Source organism: Notamacropus eugenii, chromosome 4 (assembly GCF_028372415.1).
Source record: "Notamacropus eugenii isolate mMacEug1 chromosome 4, mMacEug1.pri_v2, whole genome shotgun sequence".
NCBI classification, from domain to species: domain Eukaryota; kingdom Metazoa; phylum Chordata; class Mammalia; order Diprotodontia; family Macropodidae; genus Notamacropus; species Notamacropus eugenii.
The window spans coordinates 11,457,449-11,475,340 of record NC_092875.1 but is presented as its reverse complement, the minus strand read 5'-3'; the positions used below and the strand labels follow the sequence as shown (position 1 = coordinate 11,475,340).

Here is a 17,892-nt window from a genome sequence, read left to right as displayed (position 1 = left end):
ACAGGGTCATACATGGAATTCTATAAAGGACCCTAGTGAAGGAAATCCCTTTGCACTGTCACCAAAGGATGGGTCTTAAAAAACATCACTTCTCTGTCATGAGAAGCAACTCTTCAATTTTAAAGACAAAGAAACTAAGGCCGGAGCTTCCTGCCCATCACTACCTCCCTCTAAGGGTTGTTATGAAGATGGAATGGACTGGAGGGTGAGAAGGCTTAGGGGAGTGACATCAATCAGGCAAAGGATTAAGGTTCTGAATTTGGTTGGTGGCCATGGTGACAGATGTGATTTGATAAGTGACCGAATCTATGGGATGAAAATGAGGAATTGAGGGTGACCCTATGATGCCAAGTTACTGGATGGAAAGTAGGGAAAGTAGGGAAGTCTGAAAGAGGGGCGGGTATAGAGGGGAAAGTATGAGTTTCATTTTGGATATACTGAATTTGAAATGTCTGGGGGACCTCCAGTTTGACATAGTGAATGGCCAATTGGTGCCATGTGCCTGGAGCTCAGGAGAAAGCCCAGCTCTATATCTTTCCGGGTGGTGGTGCAAGACCTCTGTCTACAAAGAGATGGCCCTTAAACTCATGAACTGACTTTAATACTTCAGGCCTCAGTTTCCTCATCCATAAAATGGGGTTACTGATGACAGAAAAAAGCACCAGACTTGTCAAAAGAACATGTAGGCTTGCTTCCCAGCTCTATGATTCCTTTCATCTATGGATGACCTTGGTAAACCACTTTCCCTCTGCATACCTCATTTTCCTCATCCTGAAAACAGAAATAACAGACTCATAGGCTGTCAGGACATGAAGGGATTGCACTGATCATCTGGGCCAACTCTCTAGATTAAATTTTTTTCATTACATTTTTTTCAGTTAACAGGCATTTGTTTCTCTCCCTTACACCTCCCTGCCCAATGGAAAAAGAAAAAACTCCTGTAACAGAGATGCACAGCCAAGCAAAACAAATCCCCCCATCAGCCTCATCCAAAAACATTCACTTTATCCTGTATTTCCAATCCATCACTTCTCCATTGGGAGGAGCAGCCCCCTGATTTTAAAGATGAAGATGCTAAGGCCCAGAGCTCCCCTGAGGTTGCTGGGAAGATGCTGTAAGATGACGTCTGTTACCATCAAGTGTCCCAGAAATGAAAGATCCTCCTCTTTGAGCCTCGGGCTCTTAGAACAACCCTCCCCCTTCATCTGCCACAGTTCCTCTTCCCAGCACATGCTTCCTGGTCCTAAATCCCGTGGCTTTGGCTCTTGTCCCCAGCCTCCACTTCAGTTGCTGACCAGCCTTCTCTGCTGAGTGGCTGGGCTCCATTCTCCACCATAAAATCCATTCTGCATGTTGACCCTTGTTAGCCAGGGTAAGGAGTAACAGATTCTCTGTTGAGTTCGCCAAGCACTGTCATCTTTATCTGAGATATGACCTAAAAGTGGAAAGTGGACCCCAGGCTGAATTTTGATCCCAATTCCATCATTTGTGAAATCGTATCTGACACTCTGTGACCCCATTTGGGGTTTTCTTGGCAAAGACACTGGAGTGGTTTGCCATTTCCTTCTCCAGCTCATTTTACAAATGAGGAAACTGAGATAAATAAGGTTAAGTGATTTGCCCAGGGTTACACAACAAGTGAGTGTCTGACATCAGATATGAACCCAGGTCTTCCTGACTCCAGACCTGGCACTCTATCCACGACGCTGCCTTTCCCATCTGCAAAATGAAGGCTGTATTTTAACAACCTCCTGAATAACTTGCATGGCATGCCTGCAGCAACTTGGCCTACTAACAAATGGGATGTGATCCACTCAGAAGGCAACCCAATACCCAGAGACATTTCTTAGGACAATCTGATTGCACCTGAACATTCCAAAGGCTGCTTGGTCCCACTTGACAGATACCAAGAGGGCTGAGTCACCTTCAAAGTGTCGAGGCTGACTGAGCAGCCCCAATCTCCCCTCTCAAGGTGCGACAATGGGTACTTGTGGCCAATGGCCCTTGGCACATGCTGTGTGCACATTCCACCCTGCAGAGCTAGCAGAACTACCACACCCACCAGGGGTGACCTCTTTCCAAATATTTGCTCCCAAAGGTTTAATCTTGCAGAGAACCTAAGCTGCCACACTTGGCACTTTCTCTTCACTAAAGCCCAAGGGCCTGCCTGCAGGTGCACATTTGGGGTGGGCAACATGCTCCAAGAGTAATTCAACTGGGTTTGCCCTCCTTGGCAATGGGCACAGGGACACCCCGGATACATGGTATGGCCAGGGGCAGAGGAGAGAAGGGGGGACCCAGAAGCCATGCTGAGAAGGTACAATCAACAGGCCTCAGCAGGAGATTGTACATGGGGCATGAGAGTACAGAACTGAGCATGACCTGGAGCTTTCCTGGATGACTGGAAGGATGGTGGTCCTCCCAACAGTAATGTGGAAGGTCAGAAGAGGGCAGGTTTGGGGGGAAGGATCAAACATTCTGCTTTGCAGATGGTGAGTTTGAGCTGCCTAGACAATGTACAGCTAGAAATGTAAAGTAAACAGGGTAATAGGGAGTGGGGGCCCTAGGGAGAGATTAGGGCTGGACAGATAAATCTAGGAATTGTGTGTAGGGATAACCCAAACTCAAGACAGCTAATGAGATCATCCAACGAGAGGACTACAGAGAGAAAAATGAAGAGGGTCTGGGACTGAGCCCTGGGGACACCCAGTGAAGGGGTTTGATGTGGACCAAGACTGAGTCACAGAGGAGGACCAAGAGAGAAGTGGGCCATGAAAACCCATAGTGTGGCAGTGATCAGCAGTGTCAATGGCATTGGAGAGGTCCAGAAGGATTCGGAGACCCTGGATAGAGCAGCTGAGTGATGTGGGAGGAAAGCAGAGGGGTCAGGAAAGGGGGAAGAGATGAAGCTGAGGCATGGAGATGAATGGCTTTTCCCAGGAGTTCAGCTGAGAAGGAGAGAGGCAATACTGAGTAATGGTAGTGGGGCACGATCCAGGAAAAGTTCTCCAGGTGGGGAAGGTGCATGAATGTATAAGCAGCAGAGAAGGAGGTGCCCAGGAGCAGGGAAAGTTGAAGGTAACAGTGGTGTCAAGAAACTGCCAAAGAATAGAGGGGGTGGCAGCAAGGGCACAGACAGGGCTGGGCTGGTCAAGGACAAGGTGCACCCTTCAGAGGACACCAGTCAGCTCGCTAATGGAAGAGGGAGCCTGCTGGGTCCTCCCTGGAGACTTCTGGGCACTCTGAGGTTGGACCACTAACAATGACTCTGGGCACAGCCCTCCCACCAGCTCCAAATGCTACTATCACCACATACCATCTGAGTCTAATTGTGCCTCAATGGGCCATCGCTCCATCCTTGGGTTTGTCCTGTGTCAAAGACGTCCTTGAGGCCAGAGCTGAGCTCTATTCCAGGCCTAGAGAGCCATTTTGTGGATGGGGACACAAGAGGCCCAGAGAGAAGAGGATACTGGCTCAAGGTCCTATAGCCAAGACTTCAACTTGGGTTTCCTGATTCCTAGTCTGGGGCCCCAGAGCAATCCAGGCCACTACAGCTTTCTCAGGCCTCCCTCTTCTAGCCTTTGGGCTCCCAAACCGATAATCCTGGTTCTCCTCTTCCCTTTTGGATCCGTTCCTTCTCTGCCTCCATGGATGGCTCCCCATTATCCTTCTATCCTTGGCCTGTGGCTGACCCTCCTCACCACATATACTCTCTGTCAAATACTGTTGTAGGGTCTTTTGTCTACCAGTTCTTCCTCCTTTCATGAACAAAGCTTAAAAGCTGGTCAGGGACAGTAAACACATAAAAATGTGCCTAGACATATACAGGTATGTGTCTATATACCGAGGAACGTAAAAGTAGCACATATTCCATCAGTGAAAAAAGAAGTGAGGGTAGGACCGAGCCTTGGGGATGCCCAGAGTGAGGGGGTTTGATGTGAATAAAGACACAGTCACGAGACTGAGAAGAAATGAGAGTTAGATATCTTGAATGTGTCCAATCTGCCAACAGAAGCACCGATTTTCCGGATGGTAACATCAGAGGCAGTTGTGGGCACACAGCAAGACATTCAGTGGGTATGGTCAAGCCCACTGGTGCCCTGGGGACAACAAGCACAGACCATTTGGAATGGCCAGAATCACCTCCTTTCTCTAATCCCCAGCATCCCTGGACAGACCGGAGGCAGCATCTTGTCCAGGCTTCACCAATTGCATGGGGACCCCCCTTTCATCCTGAGAGCGCCAGTAGATGCCCACCTGCCTGTGAACTCAGCACAGAATCCCTTGTAAAGGAAGGCAGGCCCTGAAACATAGTGGAAAGAGCCCTGGCCTCAGAGTCAGGAGAGCCCTGGATTTGAATTCTGCCTCCTACAGTTTCCAGTTTGGTTCTAAGCCAGGTGTGACAGTGACAGGTGACTTTGCTTACTCACCTGTCAAATGAGAATGATACTAACAAGGCCTGTACCTTGCAGGTTTGCTATGAAGAGAGCACTAGGGGGGCTGAGCTGGAGGTGTCAGCAGTTAGGGGGAATAAAAAGAAAGGGGGTCCCCCATGTGCCATGGAGAGAAAAGGCAGCCACCTGCCAGAGGCGGAGGAGTCTCTTGGCAATGCAGTAAATCCTGAGGGGAAAGGGGCGGTAATGATCCTGGCAAGGTCAATGCCTGATCCTATTCCTGTCTGGCATTTTATGGGAGCTTATGCAGACCCTGAGAAGACCAGGCACACAAACCCCAACAGCTAGGCCAGAAGGGAGGTCTTCCTGTGATAAGCAGGCCCAGAGAACAAGGTGCCCCATCCTCGCTCCTCTGAGGAACCAGTCTGCTCTCTCCAGTACAGCCCAAGGAGATGCTGAGGGCCAACCCCTTCCTGTCCTCCATCTGATGTCCTGCAGCACTTGCCTGGCCTCTAATCATTCTTATTGTGGGGTCTCCCATAGGGCACATTTTAAGGCAATGTGTATGACACTGGGGGTAGGAAAGAGTCTACACTGAAGGCCACAAGACCAGGCTTAGAATCCTGGTCCTCCCACATCCTCATGAGATGGGCCGCTGTTACTGAGCCCCTTTTCCTCTTGAAGTCTCAGTCTCCTTATCTGTGTAATGGGGAGAACAACGCACCTTGCAAGCTTGTTGTGAAAAGTCTTTTGTAAATTATTATTAGCTAATGTTACTGTCATGCTTGAAGGCTTATGAAGCCCTCTATGGGAATGTCCTCTCGCTGGAGCTCGTGCTCTGAGCGCCACATGAAGCATGCACAGATGGGAGCCTGGTCTGGCACTAATCCGATGCCCTGTCCCTTCCCCTTCCTCCCTGGTCCGAGGACTGAGCTCCCCTCCACCCTCAGTCTCCAGTGTGATGCCACCGAGGCATTGTGGGAACAGCCTCAGCCTGGTTCCTCACACAGACTCCCAGCTAGCTTTTGGCCTCCGTTCCTCATCTAGAAATAACACCAGGCTGACCCTTCACAAGTAAGACAGATCTGAGAGTGGAGTCCGGAAGTCAGAGTTCAACTCCTGTCCTTTAGTGACCTCTTTTGAGTTCAATACCCAAGCGTTGATGAAGTACCTACTGTGTGCCTGGGCCGGTGCTAAGGGTCAAGTACACAAAGAAAGGCTCACATTCCCCAGGAGGGGGGATGAAATGTAAATAGCAGGGAGCATATGAGATGGAAGGAAGGCACTAGTATGTGAGGACAGGAGGGAAAGCATTCCAGATGCAAGGCACAGCCAGGGCAAAGGCAGGGTATCTGAAGATGGAGTGTCCTGTGTGAAAAATACCAAGGAGATCAGTGTAGCTGGATGGCAGTATATGTGGACAGCAGTAAGGTGTAAAGCAACTGGGGAAGTAGAAAAGGACCACACTGTGAAGACCTTTCAAGGCCAGAGGACTATATCAGACCTTGGAAGGAATGAATCACTGGAGTTTAGTGAGTAGGGGAGGGATAATATGGTCAGGCCTGTGCTTTAGGGAGATCAGTCAGACAGCTGAATGTAGAGTGGCCTGAGATGGAGAGAGGCTTGTGGAGGGGAGGCCAAGAAGGAGAAGACAGAAATGACTGGGATGGGGGACGACGAGGCCCAGACTGACCAAGGTGGTGGTGGCTGCAAGCATGGAGAGAAGGGGGCAGAGGAGGGAGGCTATGACTGTGGTGGAAAAAAAAGCATAAGATGTGCCAACAGAGTGGATTTGTGCCAAAGGAATCCACATCTCAGCTGATTCGGAGCTTAGAGGCCTGGGAGGAAGAGAAGGAGGCCGGCTCTGGACATGCCAAGAGGACATACGGCTCTCCATGCCCAAAATGCAGAGCTTGAGGTGTCTCCAGGATAATTTCCTCCATGACATAGCGGCATTAGACGAGATCAACCAACTGACCAAGGGCCCATGACATTTGAGCTTCACAAGGTCGTTGTCTATGAGTTATGAAAAGGGTATGAAAGATCCCTGCGGAAGCTAACTCAGGTATTTGCGATTCACTTGGTCACCATGCTCACCAATACAGCAGGTATCAATGGTGAAAGAGTAAAGCATTTAATTAGGACGGAAATGAAGAGAAAAGCAACAAAAAAAATCTTAGCCACATCCTCCAATGAGGAGCTTCCTTTCCTCCCTCAGAGCAGTTTAGGAAGGAGGCTTTTTCCCCAATTCAGGACTCTGATGAGAAAAGGCAGGGGCTGGACCCTCGTCCCAAAAGGCCCTCCGGAAGGTCCCTGTGCTTAATCCATGATGTCTTGGGCATTCTCTCTACTCCAACAGACACACCCAGGCATCAGCAGGGCCGTGGGCCCCAGGCCCCACTGGAACTGGCCCCATTGTTCTCCCTCAAACAGAACTGATACTCTGAGCTTGGGTGCCCTGGGCAATGGAGTCCTTTCTCCTATTACACATGGGAAAGCCAGAACAAGAAAACCACCAAGATGAGGTAGCCTCCGTGTTTTAGAGAGGCCTGCGTGCCACCCCAGGCTCCACTCCTGACTCTTCCAGCTTTCTTCGACCCTGGTCTTCTCATGCTCAACCCTGTGGCCCCTTCCTCTGATTGGTCAACTTCTTCCAGAGTTCCCAACGTAGGAGAGGCAGCCAGAACCACCATAAATTAATTCCTCTCTGGGCTTGTCTCTTTCTGCACCATGAATCTATCATCACCTCTATATCAGGAGCTGGGTAGTGTGCTCCATCACAGGGCCTTTGGAGACATGGCTGGCCATACCACTGGTCACAGTTCAGAAGTTTTTTGAAGTTGTTTCTCTTGACATCACTGCTGTTCTTGTATAAACTGTTCTTCTCATTCTGCTCTCTGCATCATCAATACAAACTACCCAGGATTCTTTAAAATCACCTATTTTGTCTTTTTGGAAAAGGGAAGAGTTTGATTTTCCCTTTCTCACCCAGTTCAGCAATGCTGTGGCTACTTATGGGCCCAATTTCAATACTGACTGCCATGAAAGCATGAACCTGCTCCATTTTTCTGATCCTGCGCTGCTCTGCCCCTCCTTAAGCACCCTGGTCACCCTCCACTCCCGGGGGCTCATCAGATTGACAGCAGACAGTATAGACACCTGACTAGCTTTAGCCAGTGCAGCTCAGAGCTCCCAAATTCAGGAGAGATCCACCAGCCTCAGCCTCCCAGCAGCAGGGACTGGCTAACATACCGGCTTCCTTGGTCACTTCTTTTTTTTTTTTTTAATTATTTTATTTGTTTTCAGTTTTCTACAATCATTTCCATATATCTTAGATTTTTTTCCCCTCCCTCCCTCTTATTTCCCCTCCTTCTCTGAGACAGCATGCAATCTTGTATAGGTTCTACACATACATTCCTATTAAATACATTTTCACCTTAGTCATGTTGCACAGAAGAATTAAAATGAATGGGAGAAATCGTAAAACAAAACAAAACATAACACAAGAGAAAATGGTCTGCTTCATTTTGCAATCCAATTCCATAACTCTTTCTCTGAATGTGGAAGGTGTTTTGCCTCAAGAGTCCATTGGGAATTTTTTAGGTCCCTGCATTGCTATGAGGGACTAAGTCTACCAGAAAAATTCCTCCCACACTATGGTTGTTGCTGTGTACAAAGTTCTCCTGGTTCTGCTCCTCAGCATCAGTTCATATAAGTCTTTTCAGGCCTCTCTGAAGTCTTCCTATTCATAATTTCTCATAGCACAATAGTATTCCATTACATTCATATACCACAACTTGTTTAGCCATTCCCCAATTGATGAACATCCCTTTGATTTCTAGTTTTTGGCCACCACAAAAAGAGCTGCTATAAATAATTTTGTACATGTGGGACCCTTTCCCATTTTTATCATCTCTTTGGGATAGAGTCCTAGAAGCGATATTGCTGGGTCAAAGGGTATGCACATTTCTGTAGCCCTTTGGGCATAGTTCCAAATTGCTCTCCTTGGTCATATGTCTTACAGTTAAATAATATTCCATGCCATTCACATATCACAATTTGTTCAGCTGTTCCCTGATTGCCTAATCTAAGGCATCTCTTTAAATTCTAGTTCTTTTTTTCCCTTTTTACTCCTCATTTCATTAGTGGGAAGCTGTTTTACTTGGTACTATCCTCCCTCTAAGCCCCCACTTTTCTCCTATCCCTGTTTTTTTTTCTCTTTTGTATTTCCACACAAACAGAGTTCAGTCCTCCTTTGTCCATCTTAATTAAGAGTGAGGTGAATATATTGCCCATGCAACCTGACCCTTCCTCCAGCCTTGCATATTCTTCTGCTCATGTACTCCATCTATGAGAAATGGCAAGTTCCATCCCCTTCTTTCTCTTTTCTACACTAATGGATTTCTTCTGACTCTTCCCTTTCCAGCCTGAAACTCTAAAAAGAAGAACCAATCCACCCCACAGACCTGTTTTTCCCATTTAGTCCCCTCAATACCCTTGCATTAAGAGCACTGAGGTTCTGAAAAGAGATTTGTTTCTTCTTCTCCCTAAGAATGTTGGCCCTGCATTAGCGTGTAGTCCCTTCCAGAGGCAGAGTCTGGACCTGCAGTCAGGAAGAGCGACCCTTGGCAAGTCATTTAAATTTTATCTTAAACTTGGTTTCCTCAACTCAAAATGGGGATAGTAATAGTACCTACCTCGCAGGGTTGTAAAGGGTTTAGCACAGTGTCTAGCACATAGTAGGCATTTAATAAATGTTTATTCCCTCCCCTTTCAATTGCTCAAATAAATTTATCTTTCTAGGTTTTAGGTCTAGTATTTGAATCACAAAATTCCTAATCAGCTCTGGTCTGTTCATCAGAAATACTTAAAAGTCCTCTATTTCATTAAAAGTTCATCCTCCCTTATAGGATTATACTAAATTTTGCAAAGTAAGTTATCATTGATTGTAAGCCACTATCTTTTGCTTTTGAGATAATTGTATTTGAAGATCTCCTATCATTTAAAGCAGAAAATGTAAGGTCTTGTGTCATCCTGACTGTGGTTCTTTGGTCCTTGAACTGCTTCTTTCCAGGTGCCTGTAGCATTTTTTCCTTCAAAGTGCTGGATTTTGGCTATGGCATTCCTGGGACTTTTCCTTTTGGGGTTTCTTTCAAAAGATGATTGATAGGGTATATCTCCACTTTGACTTCTGGTTCTAATAGCCTTGGGACGTTTTGACTGATAATATATTGAAATATAATTTCCAGGGCTTTTAAAAAAAAAATCACTTATTTATTTATTTAAGTTTTCAACATTGATTTCCACAAAATTTTGAGTTCCAAATTTTCTCTCTATCTCTCTCCTCCCCTAACCCCAAAACGCCGAACATTCTGATTATGCCTTCCACCAATCTGCCCTCCCTTCTAACATCCCTCCCTTCCCTTATCCCCATCTTCTCTTTTGTCCTGTAAGGCAAGATAAATTTCTATACCCCATTACTTGTATTTCTTATTTCTCAGTTGTATGCAGGAACAATACTCAACATTTGTTCTTAAAACTTTGAGCTCCAACTTCTCTTCCTTCCTCCCTCCCCACTCTTTCCTACTGAGAAGGCAAGCAATTCAATATAGGCTATATATGTATAGTTTTGCAAATGACTTCCAAAAGAGTCATGTTGTTTAAGACTAACTATATTTCCCTCCATCCTATCCTGCCCCCCATTTCTTCTAGTCTCTCTTTTGACCTTGTCTCTCCCCAAGAGTGTTTACTTCTAATTGCTCCCTCTCCCCATTTGCCCTCCCTTCCATCATCCCCCCCACCCTGCTTATCCCCTTCTCCCTACTTTCCTGAATTGTAAGATAGGTTTTCATACCAAATTGAGTGTGCATGTTATTCCTTCCTTGAGTAAATGTGATGAGAGTAAGCTTTACTTTTTCCCTCCACTGAAAAGGCTTTTTCTTGTCTCTTTTATGAGAGATAATTTGCCCCATTCCATTTCTCCCTTTCTCCTTCCAATATATTCCTCTCTCACCCCCTAATTTTATTTTTTTAGATATGATCCCTTCCTATTCAACTCACCCTGTGCTCTGTCTCTCTCTCTCTCTCTATATATATATATATAGGGGTGTGTGTGTGTGTGTGTGTGTGTGTGTGTGTGTATGTGTATGTACATATGTGTGTATAATCCCACCAGCTACCCAGATACTGAGAAAAGTTTCAAGAGTTACAAATATTATCTTTCCATGTAGGAATGTAAACAGTTCAACTTTAGTAAGTCCCTTATGATTTCTCTTTCGTGTTTTCTTTTTCATTTTTCTCTTGATTCTTGTGTTTGAAAGTCAAATTTTCTTTTCAGATCTGGCCTTTTCATCAAGAATGCTTGAAAGTCCTCTATTTCATTGAAAAACCATTTTTTCCCTCTGAAGTATAATACTCAGTTTTGTTGGGTAGGTGACTCTTGGTTTTAATCCTAGTTCCTTTGACTTCTGTAATATCATATTCCATGCCCTTTGATCCCTTGACGAAGCTGCTACATCTTGTGTTGTCCTGATTATACTTTCACAATACTTGAATTGTTTCTTTCTAGCTGCTTACAACATTTTCTCCTTGACCTGGGAACTCTGGAATTTGGCTACAAAGTTCCTAAGTGTTTCTCTTGTTGGATCTCTTTCAGAAGGTGATCAGTGGATTCTTTCAATGTTTATTTTGTGCCCTCTGGTTCTAGAATCTCAGGGCAGTTTTCCTTGATAATTTCATGAAAGATGATGTCTAGGCTCTTTTTTTGATCATGGCTTTCACGTAGTCCCATAATTTTTAAATTGTCTCTCCTGCATCTATTTTCCAGGTCAATTGTTTTTCCAATGAGATATTTCACATTATCTTCCATTTTTTCATTCTTTTGGTTTTGTTTTGTGATTTCTTGGTTTCTCATAAAGTCATTAGCCTCCATCTGTTCCATTCTAATTTTTAAAGAAATATTTTCTTCAGTGAGCTTTGGAACCTCCTTTTCCATTTGGCTAATTCTGGTTTTTGAAGCATTCTTCTTCTCCTCATTGGCTTTTTGAACCTCTATTGCCAATTGAGTTAGCCTATTTTTCAAGGTGTTATTTTCTTCAGCATTTTTTGGTTCTCCTTTAGCAAAGCTGTTGACCTGCTTTTCATGATCTTCTTGCATCTCTCTCATTTCTCTTCCCAATTTTTCCTTCACCTCTCTTACTTGATTTTCAAAATCCTTTTTGAACTCCTCCATGGCCTGAGACCATTGAATATTTATTTTGGATGTTTGGGATACAGAAGCCTTGACTTTTATGTCCTTCCCTGGTGGTAAGCATTGTTCTTCCTCATCCTAAAGGATGGGAGAAGATACCTGTTTACCAAGAAAGTAACATTTTCTTTTTATCAGATATCTTACATTTTATTCCCCTTTTTATTCCAGTCTCTGATAGTATTCTAAAATTACTTTCTACCTCATGGAGTTATTGATTTCTCTTAGGTCTATTCTGGTTTTCCGGGAGTTCATTATTTAGGTAAACTTTAACAGTTTCTCTTCTAAGATTCTAATTCTCCTTCCAAGTCTTCCCTTAAGAGCTTTTATTTTATTTTTAGCTCTTGCTTCATTTTTTCTAAGTATTTATGTGATCTGTAGAGAAAATCCATGCTTTTCCTTTGAGTCTTGCTTGTAGTTGCCATAGAATCATTCTTTCCTTTTTTGGGAGCATTTTTAGATATTTAATAATTTTAGTTACTGGTCAGTGCTTTCTTTGAGATGCTCATCTCACCGCCTTTAGTTAATGAATTGAGGTGGAGGTGAGGAGAGAGGGCATTCGGGGCATGGAGAATGGCCAGTGGAAAGGCACAGAGATGGGAGATACATATCACGTGTGAGGAACAGAGAGACAGCCCATTTGGCTAGATCACATCATATGGGACTAAGAGGAATGTTCAGTAAGTGAGGCTTGAAAGGTAATTTTGAGGCACATTGTTCTGTAAGACTTAAGAAGAAGAATCCAGAATCAGGTATTCTTCCTATTCAGCCTCTGACTCACCTGAGGAGTAAGCATTGATCTTCCAGAGTCTTCACCCAATACACAGACTGCCCTGCGTGGCCATCCAGGATGGTGTCTGGTCTTCGGGTCTGCAGGTTCCAAACATGTATCAGTCCACTAAGTGACCTGTCAAACAAAATCCAGATGTTGTTTTAGTTGGCTCTGGAATTGTGATCGCCATACTCCCCCCCCGCCCCCTTGTAAAATTCCCTGGGATCCAGAGACCACTACTATGTAGGAAGAGGTGGCCTCCATATAATGTGTCAGATGATGGGAATGAGACACAAAGATTGTGTCTCAAACCCCAAAGGAGACATCCAGCTGTACAAGACCCTCATTTCTCGCTAGTCTGTACAGCCTTCACCTCTGAGAAAGAGCTGCAGTAGTGACTGACCTGTCCTCATGGACCTGAGGATGCATAAAGCCTCAAGTCTGGCAGAGTACCTTCCTCACAATCACCCAGTCAGCAAAGTTAGACAAATAGTACAATCCCCAAATTTTCAGATGAGGAAACAGAGGCTGGGAGAGAGGAAGGGTCTTGCCCAAGATGACTTCCATCAAGTCCATCTTGGTAGTGATCAAGTAAGGACTCTAAGTTTATAGCTCCTTTCTCTGGACTACCAGGCCTCTCAAATTTAAAATGAAATCCAGAACAGAAGGCAAATTTTAATCCTATGTAAATGAACAAAGTGCTTTTCAAATACTTCAGGAGCATCCATTTACATACAACAGAAAAGCCAATTCCCAAGCACTCTCATTTATTCATTAAACCAGGTTAGAAGGACTTCTGCTCACCAGCACACTTCAACTACTATGTATATCTGAAGAAAAAAAATAACATTTCTTTACAAAAGTATTCTCCAGCAATAGAGGCTGATCACAACTCAGATTGACCAAAACTAGGAAGCACCACTTACCCAGAGAACAGCCGTGGGGGGTTGTGGGCCTTGTTTCGGCAGCAGAAATGCAGGGTATTTACTGCTGATTGTGAGCCTCGTAGCACAAACTGCGGTGGAGGAGGAGGAAGAGCCATGACTGGGAGACAAATCCACGATCACCTTTTCAAGAAAGAAAGGACAAAATAATATGTTTATTTCTGTCCATCTTTGCTTAAAGCTTCTTCCTCTTATAAACTCTTTGAAGGAAGAGAGGGTTTCCTTTTTTCTTTTTTTGTCACAGAATCAAAAAGTTTAGGAGCTTGGAAAGGAACTCAACAACCACCTAGTCCAACCTACACGAGGAAGGAAAGCCCCCATAACATCCCTGGCAAGTGGTCCTCCAGCCTCTGCCTGAAACTTCCCTCCTCCAGGAGGGCCCCCTATCCCATTCTGGGACAACTCTCTTTGGGAAGTCTGTCCTGACATAAAATTTGTCTCTATGCAACTTCCAATTGTTCCTGGATCTAGCCCCCAGTCCAAACACTACCAATCCCTTGTCCCTATGATGGCCCTTTGTGTGACTGAAGCCCAATATTGCGTCTTCCCCAGTCCTGTCTGTTCCAGGTTAAACACCTCCAGGTCCTTTAGCCAGTTTTCATCTGGAACAGACTTAAAAACTTAATATAGCAAACTAACTGCTCTAGGGGCACTCTCTCACTCACGAATTTCCTCCTCAAAATGTGATGTCCACTTCAGGGAGAAGTGGAGCCAAGATGGTGGAATAAAAGCAGGGATTCATTTGAACTCTCCCTCAGACCCCTCCAAATACTTTTAAAAATGTCTCTAAACAAATTCTAGAGTAGCAGAAAACACAAAAAGACAGAATGAAACAATTTCCAGCCCAAGACAACTTGGAAGGCCAGTAGGAAAGACCTGTTACACCTGGGTGAGAGAAGAGCACAGTTCAGCATAGTCCCAGCCCCAACAAAACAGGAGCAGGCCTTGGGAGTCACTGAATCAGTATCTGCAGCAGCTTCTTCCAGAGCTCTCAGTCTATACTTTTGGGGGTTGAACAAATGGTCAGAAGGAGGTTATTGGGGTCCATTTGCTGGCATTGAGGCAGAATCTGTTGTTTTGCCCATACTCGGATTGAGGTCACAGTGCTGGGTGGCAGTCCCAGGGTGAGGCAGAGCACCAGCACACCAGAGCTTATGGCCACAGTGGAGCAAACACCCAACTGACAGTTCCAGAGCAGAAAAAAGTGCTTGTGGTTACTCACAGACCACAGCAAAGACCAGGTGAGGAGTACACACCTCTCTTTAGACCACTGTGGAAGAAATGAAAACTTACAGGTCCCTGGAAGTGTCTCTGAAAATAGTTGCACAAAACCCCTGAAGCTTAGGATAATGCACCTTCCATCCTGGAAGCAGGGCCCTACTATAGTAAAGAATTAGAAGTCCACTAATAGGCTGGGGAAATAAGCAAACAATGGAAAAAAATCGACTACAGAAAGTTATTATGGTGACAAGGAAGATCAAAATACACACTCAGAAGACAACAAAGTCAAAGCTCCTACATTCAAAGCCTCTAAGAAAAATATGAATTGACATCAGGTCATAGAAGAGCTCAAAAAGGATTTTGAAAATCAGGTGAGAGAGGTAGAGGAAAAACTGAGAAGAGAAATGAGAGTGATGTGAGAAAATTAAGAAAAACAAATCAACAGTTTGGTAAAGGAGCTACACCAAAAAATGAAGAAAATAACACCTTAAAAATAGTGAAAGACATCCAAAAAACCAATGAGGAGAAGAATGCCTTAAAAAGCAGAATTGGCCAAATGGAAAAGGAGGTCCAAAAATTCACTGAAGAAAAAAATTGCTTAAAAATTGGGAAGCTAATGACTTCATCAGAAACAAAGAAACAAACAAAACCAAAAGAATGAAAAAATAGAAGACAATGTGAAGGATCTCAATGGTAAAATGTGGTGCCCATAACTGAATTCTATGCTCCAGGTGAAGTCTGATGGAGGTAGAAAATAGTGGGACCATCTATCACCAAGGTAAAAAGAGAGAAAGATAGGCTGGTCACCTGCCAAGAACAAGAATGACTGGCAGCCCCCTGTACTCCACATGCACCCTTGGAATTGCTCAACATCTGGAGAAAGCCCCCTGGCACATTCAGTAGCCTCCCTATGGCAATTTTATGGCAGGATGTAGACAGTAATAGCATTCGTGGAGTGGGCATGGATGAGCTTCGTAACTCTGGTTAAGTCACTTAACCTCTGTTTGACTCAGTTAGCTCAACTGTAAAATGGGAATGATAATAATTGTAAAGTGCTTAGCACAGTGCCTAGCATAGCTGCTGCCACCATCACCACTACCACCACACTACCATCACTACTACTACCAATCCTCCTCTTCCTACTACCACCACCACCTCTGCTAGTACTAGTACTACTACTACTACCACTTCCACTACTATTACTACCACCACCACCACCACTACTACCACGGCTACCACTACTACTATTACTACTACTACTACTACATCAATGACTGAGATAGTGGCATAAGTGGCAGGGTCATCACATTTGCAGATGACACGAAGCTAAAAAGCATAGTCAATGTGTTGGATGAACAGGCTTAGAATTCAAAATATTATCTGGAATACAGAGCCCAATTTAATAAGATGAAATTTGTGTAGAAAAATATAAAGTCTTACATTTGGATTCGAAAAATGAATTCCACAAGTAGACAGAGGAAGTGTGACTAGAGAGCAATTAATCTGAAAATGGGGGTGAAGGGGAAGGGTGTGGTCTTGACGGACTCCAAGCTTAGGCATGAGTCAAACTGATGCAGCAATGCCATGCTGTTTCAGGAGAGGCATAATTTAAATTAAAACAACTCTGAGGTATCCCCTCACATCTACCAGAGTGGCTAACATGACAGAAAAGAAAAATGATAAATGTTGGAGAAGATGTGGAAAAAGTGGAACACTAGCACACTGTTGGTGGAGTTGTGAATTGATCTAATCATTCTGGAGGGCAATTTGGAACTGTACTGAATGGGCAATCAAACTGACCCTTTGATCCAGAAATGCTACTACTAGGTCTCTATCCCAGAGAGATTAAAAAGGGGAGGGTCTATATGTATAAAGTATTTATAGCAGCTCTTTTTGTGTTGGCAGAGAAACAGAAATTGAGGGGATGCTCATCAAAGGGGGAATGGCTGAAAAAGTTGTGGTATATGATTCTAAAGGAGTACTATTATTGGGCCATAAGAAATGATGAGCAGTCGGACTTCAGAAAAGCTTACAAAAATTTACATGAACTGATGAGAAGTGAAATGAGCAGCACCATGAGAACACTGTACAAAATAAGTAATAGCAATATTATATGATCAACTGGGATTGACTTAGCTCTTCTCAGTATTACAATGATCTAAGACAATTCCAAAGGACTCATGATGAAAAATACTATCCACCTCCAGAACTCATGGAGTCTGAATGCAGATCGAAGCAGACTATTTTTAAATTTATTTTTCCTGAGGTTTTTGGGGTTTTTTTGGTCTTCTTTTAGAACATGACTGATAAGGAAATATTTTTGGCAAGATTGCACATGTATAACTTCTATCAAACTGCTTACTGTCCCTGGACAGGGAAAGGGAAAGGAGGCAGGGACAGAATGTGAAACTCAAAGTTTTTAAAAAATTAAAAAATTTTATCTACATATAATTGAGAAAAAAATTAAATGTAAAAAAAAAAAAAGGTGAGGCACAATTTCCAGGAATAAGGAAATGACAATGTGGCCAAACTGCCCTGGTCAGATCACATCTGACTGTTGTATCCAGTTCTAGGAGTCACATTTTAGGAAGGACAGAGGAAGGTAACAAGAAGAGAGAATGGTGTAAAGCTCATTCTATATGAGGGTCAACTGAAAGAACTGGGGATATTTTAGCTCAGAGGAGGAAAGCTTTAGGGAAGACACAAGAGTTAAAGAGAGGGAGAAGAGAGGATGGAAGGGGGAGGGAGGGGATTAGACAGACAGGTTTAGCAATCCTTCTCCCCAGTCCCTTGGTGAGTGGCAGCAGTCAGAGAGCTACATTTACCAACATGAAGCTCAACTGATCATGATCTTTGCACATAAGAGGGTGGATTTTCTAGTCCACGATGAGCAGGCAGAGAAGCCAACATCCCATTCTGGTCCCTGGCTTTGGCTCGCTGGCTGGTCAGGAACCTTCTCCAGGATCTTCTGCCTACCAAGCTCCTCCTTTCCCATCCCACTTCTCCTCCCATGCTCACATATTTGTTGGGATGCCCCCTTTGCCTTACAGATCTCCAACAGCCATGTAATTTCTAGAAAAATCCCAAAAGCCACCAGTAAGAAGATGACATCATTTCTGAACTTTTCACAGCTGGCTATGTACTTTCCTGGAGAGGTTAAACACTGAACTGGGGTCAGAGGTTCTGGGTCTGAATTCTGACAAGTCACTTTACTTTATGGATCTCCCATTTTCTCATCTATTAAAATGGGTGGGGGGTTGGATGAGACAATCTCTAAGGTTCCTGACCAATCTATAGTCTATAATTCTGTGGTGG

General features: G+C 44.3%; 1 protein-coding gene across 4 annotated transcripts in view; it reads right to left on the bottom strand.

Annotated features, from left to right (window-relative positions):
* The window catches only part of GNB1L (G protein subunit beta 1 like), a 186,264-nt gene that overhangs the window by 76,895 nt on the left and 91,477 nt on the right, over window positions 1-17,892 (bottom strand). For all 4 annotated transcript variants that reach the window (XM_072599792.1, XM_072599790.1, XM_072599793.1 and 1 more), the window contains 2 exons: window positions 13,339-13,479; window positions 12,422-12,547 (listed from right to left, as the gene is read on the bottom strand). In XM_072599792.1, coding sequence (XP_072455893.1) covers window positions 12,422-12,547; window positions 13,339-13,454 — 242 coding nt within the window. In that variant the 5' untranslated portion in view covers window positions 13,455-13,479. The remainder of the gene's footprint in view (window positions 1-12,421; window positions 12,548-13,338; window positions 13,480-17,892) is intronic.